This window comes from Phyllobates terribilis, unplaced genomic scaffold, assembly GCF_046119375.1.
Source record: "Phyllobates terribilis strain yellow unplaced genomic scaffold, ASM4611937v1 Scaffold_11__3_contigs__length_659146591, whole genome shotgun sequence".
NCBI classification, from domain to species: Eukaryota; Metazoa; Chordata; class Amphibia; order Anura; family Dendrobatidae; genus Phyllobates; species Phyllobates terribilis.
Window position 1 is genome coordinate 599,698,334 of NW_027362771.1, and position 11,134 is coordinate 599,709,467.

At 43.9% G+C, this 11,134-nt stretch overlaps 1 protein-coding gene across 1 annotated transcript; it reads left to right on the forward strand.

Moving 5' to 3' along the window:
* The first annotated feature begins 1,829 nt into the window (after window positions 1-1,829).
* LOC141165394 (lysophosphatidic acid receptor 4-like) lies at window positions 1,830-8,100 on the forward strand. The gene is made up of 3 exons (XM_073650986.1): window positions 1,830-1,868; window positions 2,076-2,171; window positions 4,662-8,100. Exon 3 carries the CDS (start codon window positions 4,725-4,727, stop codon window positions 5,655-5,657), a length of 933 nt encoding a protein of 310 aa, XP_073507087.1. The 5' UTR covers window positions 1,830-1,868; window positions 2,076-2,171; window positions 4,662-4,724; the 3' UTR covers window positions 5,658-8,100.
* The last annotated feature ends 3,034 nt before the right edge of the window (window positions 8,101-11,134 follow it).

An 11,134-nucleotide genomic window follows, 5' to 3' on the forward strand; every position in this document is an offset into this window, starting at 1 on the left:
TGAAATAAGTATTTGATCACCTACCAACCAGCAAGAATTCTGGCTCTCACAGACCTGTTAGTTTTTCTTTAAGAAGCCCTCCTACTCTGCACTCATTACCTGTATTAATTGCACCTGTTTAAACTCGTTACCTGTATAAAAGACACCTATCCACACATTCAATCACACTCCAACCTCTCCACCATGGCCAAGATCAAAGAGCTGTCTAAGGACACCAGGGACAAAATTGTAGACCTGCACAAGGCTGGGATGGGCTATGGGACAATAGGCAAGCAGCTTGGTGAGAAGGAAACAACTGTTGGCAAAATTATTAGAAAATGGAAGAAACACAAGATGACTGTCAATCTTCCTCGGTCTGGGGCGCCATGCAGGATCTCGCCTCGTGGGGTAAGGATGATTCTGAGAAAGGTCAGGAATCAGCTGAGAACTACTCGGGAGGACCTGTTCAGTGACATGAAGAGATCTGGGACCACAGTCTCAAACAACATTACCGTTAGTAACACACTACGCCGTCATGGATTAAAATCCTGCAAGGCACGCCAGGTCCCCCCGCTCATGCCAGTACATGTCCAGGCCCGTTTGAAGTTTGCCAATGAACATCTAGATGATCCAGAGAAGGCATGGGAGAAGGTCATGTGGTCAGATGAGACCAAAATAGAACTTTTTAGTATCAACTCCACTCGACGTGTCTGGAGGAAGAAGAAGGATGAGAACAACCCCAAGAACACCATCCCAACTGTAAAGCATGGTCGGGGAAACATATTTTGTGGGTGCTTTTCTGCAAAGTGGACAGGACGACTGCACCATATTGAAGGGAGGATAGATGGTGTCATATATGGTGAGATTTTGGCCAACAATCTCCTTCCCTCAGTAAGAGCATTGAAGATAGGTCGTGGCAGGAAGACACAGTAGGCAATGTTTCGGCGAAAATTTATTTTTTTCAAGCCCCAAAAAGTAGCTGCATGAATTTTTTTTGGCCTTGAAAAAGGCCAATTTTGGCCGAAAAGTTGCCTGCTGTGTCTTTCTGTGATGTTTTTTTTAATTGACATAGAATAAAGAAGTTTTTTTTTTATCAAGAACCTGCTGTTTGATGCCTCGGCTTTCCTGAATTTCTATACACAGATTCATGACAAGTGACAGGTCCTCTTTAAAGATGAGGTTTTTTCGTTCCAAGAGGCATAATGTGAAGTTCCAGAGCCTTAATGCAAATCGGTAAAACCCATTTATAATGCTTATGTGGCAGATGAACCTCTGTGCCCCATAAAGAATCAGGGTCTAGGTGCAATTGCTATTTCTGCCCCTCCTATTGCTATGCCTCCTAAAACAGAAGTTCATTTGGCAGAGCACTTATGGCCCAGTTGGCGTTTTGCTATGGGGCCATGTGATTTCTCTGTACACACATACCTACCAACATTGCGTTTGGCGTTGATATTGCTTTTAAACCCCCACACCCAGTCCCTCCAGGAAACACCCTCAATAACCTGAGCCGAAAATGCCCACTTTTGACAGGGTTTACATAAACACCACCATTTTACGGCCCACAACTTGCCTGAATTTTCCAAGATTTGGAACGTTGGCAACTATGCACACCCATGATACCAGTGATAACTTACTTTGGTAGCATGGATATATTATGGCCATACAATGGGATGAGGGTTTTCCCCTATAAATTTACCACCACATTTGGCACATTTTTTGACTTTTGCCAAGTTTCCGAAAGGCACAAAAAGTTTTAAAAAACACGTTATGAGTTTTGCGCACTTTGTGTCAATTACATGCTGAGGTAACACTGAAGTCACCAGCAGGAAGCTCTAAGACATTTTCATTTCTACATTTGCTCCTTCCTCTGGCAGACGAGAAGCTTGCTGGTGAGTAATGCCTGTGTGTTGTGGCTTCTAATCGGTGTAACAATGTCATTGTAGATTTATACCTGCCAGCAGCTTAATCCACCTAGGTGGTGGTCATCTGCACCCACAGATCATTGTCTTCTCCGATACCTTCTATTCTATATTTTTCTTCTTCATTTTTTTCTTACTTGAGAAGAAACATTTTTTTTTTATTTTTCTTTGCCATAGATCGTTAGATTTCTGCTGGTTATGGTGACACAGTCTCGTGGATTATTGTGTGGGCAAACAAGAAGGAGGTGGATGAAAGACACGGAGGAAACAGAGGTGTGTGAACATGAAAGGTTGTGATGAAATGTCACCTTGTTCTCATCCGGGAGAACTAGGTTCTCGAAGAGAGAGGTAAAAACATCTACGGCAAGGGGCAGTCGATGGCAGCTTGTCGTTGGGTTGAGTTTAGATGGATCGATGAAAGAAAAAAGCTGGAGTGTTAAATGAGATGACTGGTAGATTGTGAGTTTTTCCGAGCTGTGAGGAGCCGTCCGGAGCTCCTCTAGAGCTGCAGCTGATCAACTCTGCTGTTTTCTCTTTAGTCAGTACTATCCTGCTTAATATTTTTCTTTTTTTATATAATAAACTATAAGTCTTGTGAAAAAGTAAGGACACTCCATGAATATTTGTTATTATTTTACATAGGGGTTATACACCACTCTGCTCCCTCCTACGCGGAACTCTCCTTCTTGGTTTGGGCAATCGGTAAGGGTCCAAGTACCAAACAGTTATGCATTAAGCAAAAATAAATGCCTTTTCTTGTGTGGAAAAGAAAATCCCCCCCTTGGCTGTCCTTTTTCGAGCAGGCGTTTCTTTGAAGTGTATTCTGGTCTCTGACATCGGGTAGGAGAAATATTTCTCACACTTCGATGGTGAGATGTGTAAAGGGTTTTCCCCTTTCAAGCGCCTTATAGCATCTCACTGGGGATTTAGATCACGGCTGAACCTTGAAGGCTTGAGAAGACCTTCTTCCAGGATCCTGCTCTTCAAAATCAGCGATTGAACTACATTTTTCATTTTTTACATTTAGAAATGTCTTTTACGTTGGTGATGTAATAGGCTGATTGCAGAACTCTGAGTTTATTTTTCAATATGTGTTGTTACAGAAGAAATGCTGTAAACCACAATGATCTTACATGGTTCTTATTGAGATCACAACGTTCACTGGTTATTTCCATCACCTATAACTAAATAGTAAAATTTTAGACCCCTGACAACTACATTTACCTTATCCTATAAAAGTCACCCACACATAGGGGAATCACAGCACACACCTCACACAAGCACAGCGCAAACATCGTACAAGTGCAGCATAGGACAAACAAGCACAGCACACGTCAACCAAGCACAACGCACACCTCACAAAAGCACAGTGCACACATTATACAAGCAAAGTTCACACCTGTCAAAGTACAGTGCACATATTGTACAATCGCAGCATAGAACACACAAGCGAAATGTCACACGACCACTGCACACACATCACACAAGCACAGCGCATACATAACACTAGTGCTGGCTGGAAGAAGTCAATGTCAAATACATAGATCATGTTATCTATATATAAGGTACACAACTTCATATATGCCCGAAATCAGTAAAAATGTATCTGGTCTGGACTGGTAATATGTCAAGTGTAGAATTGATTGAGCACTGAAATGCTGGAGTGCTTTGTACCCGAATCAAGCACGTCCGACGCTCGATTGTGCTCGACTCGAGTAGCAAGCATAATGGAAGTTAATGGCAAACTCAAGCATTTTTTAGAAGGATGGAAAAATTCTCTCTCCCTCTCTCCACCCGGCTCAATTACGGGAATCCGAGCAATTGAGCACCACGCGATACTCGGCACTGATCGCTACTTGATCGAGTTCCCCGATGCTCAATCGAGTATCGAGCAGTGCCGAGCATGCTCGTTCATCACTAGTCAGGTGTGACGGGCTCTTGAACCTTTTGGCCTGGGTGATAGTCAGAGGCTTCCATTCAGGATTCAAAATTATGACCATTTTAATAGGATTCGTCAACATTAGCCTAAAATAATGGGATAATTGCTGCAGGGTCCAACTGTACTGTAACTCTGACTTAAAGTTTGGCAGAACTTCTACAATTTCTCTCAGTAAATGTATATTTATGTAAAGGAACCTGTACCTGTGATTGTTGAAGGTCCATAAAAGCAAAGTAAAGGGCTTCGAAACCAGGTACAGAACCCATGTTGTAAGCAAAGAAGGAGACTTATCTGTCAAAAAATCTGATCGTTGAGCAGAGTGAAGGGCTGCAGCACCAGGTACGCTCACTCATGTAAGCTATGAGGTGGACATATCTGTCCAGATACCTGTACCTGTGATTGTTGAGGGTCTCGATAAGCAGAGTGAAGGGCTGCAGCAGCAGGTACGCTCACTCACGTAAACAATGAAGTAGACATATCTGTCCAGATACCTGGGATTTTTGAGGGTCTCGATATACAGAGTGAAGGGCGGCAGCACCAGGTACACACACTTATGAAAGCAATGAAGTGGACATACCTGTCCAGGAACCTGTACATGGGATTATTGATTGTCTCCATCAGCAGAGTTAAGGACTGCAGCACCAAGCACAGTCACCCATGTAAAGAAGGGAATATGGTGTTCTCTCCATTGATCGGCAAGGTTTCGGGGACTCAGATCCCCACAATAACAACTGATGGCTTGCAAAACCACTTAAAGTATATATAATAGACAGAAAAAAAAGCAAAGAAAATGTGTAACTTTTTTCATTTTATTTTTACACCAGGCTTGTTTCAAAAGGGAGGAAAATATCTTACCCTGGCTGTGAAGGCATCTCAGGGCATCACAAATGATCAACAACAGCAACTGCCGGTGGGTCAGCCCCATTCTGTACCTGAGTGGGTATGCTATTATATTAGCCTTAGGGTTAATCATGAACATTATTGCCATCTTCTTGTTTTTTCACGTCAGTAAGCTTCGGTCACCCACTATTGTCTACATGAAGAACCTTGCCATCAGTGACCTCCTACTGATCTGCAACATTCCACTGAAAATCTATCCCTACATCGTATCACCTTCACAAATCAACCCCTATGCAACCATTTGGATATGTAACATCACTGGGTCATTTCTCCTTCTCAACATGTATGGAAGTATTTTCTTACTGACCTGCATTAGTTTTGACCGGTGTCTGGCTATTTGCTTCCCTCTCCGCTCTCGACGCTTCCGTCAGCATGCCTCGTGGATCTGTTTTGGTGTGTGGATTCTCAATATAACATGCTCCATTGGGTTTAATATAGGGGCAAGGTCGCAAAACAATAGTGGTTCTTGTTTTGATGGTCGTCCTCCATTTGTTACTAAGCGTGGACCCACAGCAGGGGCTATTGGCATAGGCTTTTTAGTTCCTCTCGGAGTCATAGTCATAAGCTCTATCGCCACGTTGAGGTCAATAAAGCAAAGTCAAGTCGTTCAAGAAGGACTGGTCAACAAGGTGAAGGTGATACGTATGATGGCTACCAATATAACTATCTTTCTTCTTTGCTTCCTTCCCTACCACATGGTATTGCTTCTTTACCAATCCGTGGATAACTGTATTTTGGATGAGGCCTACCGTATCACTCTATTAACAGCTTGCAGTAACACGGTGCTTGATCCCTTCGCCTACTACTTCACCACTGATACTATCAGAAATGTGGTCAAAGAGGAGATAAAAGCAGGAAAAAAATTTCTGGAGCTTTCTGACCAATCTTATGAGAAAAATAGGCCCATTATCTCCTCATAGCAAACCGATAAAGCAAATATCATGCCACCAAAACGTTGGCAGGATTAACATGGTACCAGGAGGTAAGGATACTTGAAATATGATACCACGTCAATGAAGGCTTGACATTATTTTTTTCCTAAATTAGAAACTGTGTTGCAGAATAAATTTTATTTTACTGATCTACAACCAATCAACATGGAAATTTTGGAGATAATAGTGGGAAGTTATTGTATGGACAATGTGATAATGACTATTGTTGACTACGGAGTGGTCTTCAAATTCTGAAGAATGTAGCTGAAATCAAATGGATATTCAACTTTAAGGAAAAATGTTTTAAAAAATATTTTCCAAAGTGGGACCTTCTGGTTCTGTTGTATTTATTACCTTCTGGGATGTGCTGAACTATAAATACTGATTAAACCATCTTCTGTAGGGTAACAGTCATAGAAAGTCTAGACCCTCCAAAAACTGGACAATATTTAATAGACCCCTTTCCCATAAGGACCTTTGAATAAAATGGGGGTTATATTAATCTATGGAAAGCGTTCTTCATAAAGGAACATAAATCTGATCAACCATGGGTGATAAGGACTTCCTTATGAATGGATGAAGAACATCTTCGACTGACCATATCACATTAAGTTTTGCTTTACATACAACTCTTATATTTTCTTAGCACCTTCTACAATTTCTAGCACCTATGAATCAACATTTTTGGTGATTATTACCTGACCACTCGCCAGTCTCGGCACCACAGCCCACTCTCCGATACTCCGCTTGTCGTCTTCGCCTCTTTACTCGGCGCTGGGGCTTCAAACGTGGCAATGCGTCAGGCCTGAGGCCTTGTCAGTATGGATGTCATGACATCCCACGTCACATCGTGCTTCATCTCAGGTGCTGACTAGGCCTCGGGCAATGGGTATTGCGACGTCATGACATCACACCATGACATCATGTCATCTGAAGTCTATTCGGGTCTAGAAGCCCCAGCACCGAGTGAAGATTATGGAAGAGCCAAAGAGGAGAATGGAGGACTGAGGACCAGACGTATGGCTGCGGTGGTAGGGCAAGTGAGCAGGGGGGTGAATATTTTTTTCACTCCAGGTTTTTGTGCCCTGGATTCTGGAGACATCTCAGAGCAAAAACAACATTGGATGAGAATCAAATTATTCAAGCAATCTGTCAAATTAAAATGTAGGCAAATTTCATCAGTCTCAAGTTAGAACATAACAAGCTCTGTACGAATAGACATATAAAGCCTAAATAACAGTGCCATAGAGTATCCAAATAACTATAACTATAGCCAGCACGTAAATGAACTTTTTTCAATCTCAGACTCACTGGGACTAATTTCATAGGAAGCCCATTAGCCAATCTGTAGGGTTTTCGAGGGTATAAGGAATCCAAAGGAAGCTCCGACTTAGTACATATAGGGAGAACATACGAACGCCATGTGGATATTGCTGGGGCCGCCAGGGCAGTCAGAGACTGGCATCATTTTATTCTAGCAGAGTTACTTGAGACTTGGGAAGTGATATTGAGGAGATCCTTAAAGGGACACTACATTTTTTTGGGTATTAGGGTAACATTGATTTTACACTTTTTGCATTATTTTTTTGAGACCTTTTTTTATTTTGTAACCACAGCCACATTGAACTGACAGGATGCAGGACCCCATGTAGTATTGTGTACACAGACTATACATGGTGTCACACTCATATATTCCGTTCCCGTTTTCATCTTCCTTGGTCCTCTTCTTTCAGTACCATATTCAAGTGGGACATCATTTTTTAGAAACCTTTATTTATTTCACCCTTGTAGGTTAACAAAAAAGTTGAGTGGTAAAGGTAGACTCGGAGCACAAATAATAAGCTATGTTATGTAAAGCGTGACACGGGAACTGTGCCACCTTTAGCCCAACACCAGAGTATCGATTTAGTTAAATTAGTAATTAAAAAAAGCATAAAAAAGGCTGTGCGCACACAACGTCTTTTTCAGGCGGTTTCCATCCCGGAATCCGTCTGAAAAAGGGCTGCAAAAAAATAGAAAAAATGCACAGCTGCCTCAAAACGGCATTGCTGTGCACATGTTCAGTATTTCTTCTTCTAACCGATTCATGGTGTTTATTCTTCGGGAGGCTTCTTTTAAAAGTCACAAGCTCTGTATAATAGAAAATTTAGCCATAAAACACCGGCGGCCGATCCACTGTGAAAACAAATGTGCAAAACGCCACTGGTGCTGCGTCAGGACCAAAGTCGCCAGCTTTTTTCTGAAGCTGCTTTGTGAAGAAAACTTCAGCGGCTCCCCGGATTAAAGGCAATGTGTGTATATAGCCAAAGGAGGAAAAACACACCCCCTACGTACCCCTTAAGAGAGGTTTTCCAGGAGAACACATTAATGGATCACACGGTTATGTGGAAATGGCCGAAGTACTGTGTGTGGATACAGAGCTGTAGCATTGCGGGTTATCGGTGTATTTTATTACTTGTGAATGTAAATTACTGTACTTTTTGCGATTGTTTAATAAAAGCTTTTTTTTAAGTGAAGAAAAATCTCCAATCTAAGAACTTCTTCATTGTCTTATTCTTCATAGAGATCATGTGAACTATTATGTTTTTTTTTAAATATAAGAATAAATTGACGGCCTATGTATTTACAGCCGCAATTCCGAAAACACTTGTGACGCAGCATAAAATGTAAAGAAAACAAGAATGCAACGATTGGGAAATCTCTTCAGGTCATATGTTATTCCCCACAGAACATAGATCACAGATCAGAAGGTGAACGTTGGACATTTCTCCATTTCATTTGAAACGATTTTCTCATTTAGAAACTGATGGCAGCGAAACTTCTAAAATAAAGTAGTGCCGGACAGTGTCCACCATTGTGGAGCATCCCCTCTAGTCAGTAAACATTGGGAAGTGAGGAGACCATAACTGGAGTTTGGGGAGAGGAACATTGTCCCATTCTTGTCCAATGTTGGATTCTTGCTGCTCTACAATTAGGGGTCTTTGCTGGACCCTTCGTTTCATAATGCACCAAATGTTTTGAATTGGTGATAGATCTGGACTGCAGGCGGCCGGTTAATTGTCACGGGTGTGTCGCCACGAAGATCGTCACGATTACACAGCCTGACTTCTCGCAGCTGACTTTTTGGTGCTTTGTGTTTTCGGCAGTGAGGGAGTTAATTCTCTCTCTGTGCTAGACGAGGTCCAGCCTCGCCCAGCTGCAATCAATGCTGCTGTAGTGAGTCTCCTTCAAATGCCTGCTGGTCTGTTTGGGAAGTGTCGGTGAAAGCATTTCATACAGACTTACAGAGCGGATCGTGGTATTTGGAGTTTCTGAGATAAGTGTATTTGGAGTGGTTTTTCCCTTCCTCGCTTTATCATTTATCTCCTTTCCCGTTGGTGTTCCCTCTGTTGTAGTTGTGTAGTTTTTGTATGCAAGGTGGTTTTGGTTTTTCCCTTGTACTGTCTCGTTCGTCTAAGTACTGTGTGTGGGCATATTATTACTTGTCCTCTTTTGTTGTGATCGGGGTCCTTCTCAGGACTAGATTACTTAGGTGCAGGGATCCTCAGGAGGTAGGGGTTACGCTGGCGGCCTGGACCTCTGTACCTTTAACAGTACCTCCAGGTTGAGGGATTAGTCAGGGCCCCAGCTTAGGGTCAGCTTAGGCCCCCTACCTCCAGTATACAGAGACAGCGTGACATTTTCACCGACCCACTTAGTTTTTCTCCAGCTACCATGGATCCAGTAGCCGGTCTAGCTCGGCAGTTGCAGAGTTTGTCCATGGAGCTGGCGGACGTTAGGTCCAAGGTTTTGCATCCTCAGGAGCAAGCCGGACCGGAACCTAAAGTAGCTCTCCCTGACAGGTTCACTGGGGGGCGGGACAAGTTTTTTGTTTTCCGGGAGGCATGCAAATTGTACTTTCGGCTGCGGCCTCGGTCATCGGGGAGTGAAGAACAAAGGGTGGGAATTGTCATCTCGCTCCTACAAGGGGACCCACAATCTTGGGCGTTCTCTCTTCCCCCGGGCTCCCCGGCTCTCCAGTCAGTGGATAGGTTTTTCGCTGCTCTGGGACTCGTATATGATGACCCAGATCGGATCTCCCTTGCTGAGTCTAAGTTACGTAGGATCCAGCAGGGAGATCGTCCGGCGGAGGAATTCTGTTCGGAGTTCCGTAGGTGGGCCACGGACACCCAGTGGAATGACCCGGCTCTTAGGAGCCAGTTTTGTCAAGGTTTATCCGACAAATTACAGGATGTGTTGGCACAGTATGACTCTCCCGCGTCACTGGAAGCCGCTATGGCCCTGGCTATTCGCGTTGACAGATGGCTTCGGGAGAGGTGCGGGATAACTCGACCCCCTGTGATGACTCCACCTCCTACAAGGTCCCCTCATATGGTGGTTCCCCTGGTCAGTCCAGAGGAGCCTATGCAATTAGGAGGGACATCATTTCGGGGGAGGGGACCGGTGGTGCGCCATAAGACAGGAAGGTGTTTCTTCTGCAGGAGAAAGGGACATTTTATTGGGGGGTGTCCATCCCGTCCCTTGCAGAGTGAAGAGTCGTCGGAAAACTGTTGATCCCAGGTTGTGTGGTGGACGGCAATCTGGGAGTAGGTATTTCGTCCCTAGGTTCGTCTCAGTTTCTCGTACCGGCGGAGGTGGTGGTGGGTACGAGAACTGAGAGGATATCTGTTCTTCTGGATAGTGGGGCCGGGGCTAATCTGGTTGATGCTCGGTTTGCCCGGGTTCAAGGTATGCGATTGAGTGAGTTGGCTAAACCCATCCCCATATTCTCGATCGATGCCAGGCCTCTCGGTCAGGGAAGTTTTTTGCAAGCTGTGCATGACGTAAAACTTCAAGTGGGGGCGATACATAAAGAACTGTTGTCTTCCTACGTGTTGGAGGGTCTTCCCACTCCTATAGTGTTGGGCCTTCCTTGGTTAACTAAGCATAACCCGGTTATTAATTGGCAAACCAGAGAGATAAGCCAATGGAGTAAATTCTGTAATAAAAACTGCATGAACACGGTCATCGGTGCGGTTACTCCTTGGGTCTTACCTCCATTTCTGGCGGACTTTGAGGATGTATTCTCGGAGAAAGGGTGTCAGGAACTACCTCCTCATCGCGAGTATGACTGTTCTGTAAAACTGCTCCCTGAGGCCAAGTTACCTAAAGCTAGGTTGTATAACCTTTCTGGTCCTGAGAGGCAGGCCATGAAGGATTATATTTCAGAAAGTCTGGCTAAGGGGCATATTAGACCTTCATCTTCACCGGTGGCTGCGGGGTTCTTCTTTGTTAAGAAGAAAGATGGAGGCCTACGCCCTTGCCTGGATTTCCGTGAACTTAATCGGATTACAGTCCGAGATCCGTATCCACTCCCACTTATTCCCGATCTCTTTAATCAGATCGTGGGCGCCAAATGGTTCTCTAAGTTGGATCTCAGGGGGGCGTACAATCTGATTAGGATGAAGGAGGGGGATGAGTGGAAG

Coding starts and splice junctions, on each gene's coding strand:
- LOC141165394 (XM_073650986.1), top strand. CDS start 4,725: ATGATCAACAACAGCAACTGCCGGTGGGTCAGCCCCATTCTGTACCTG.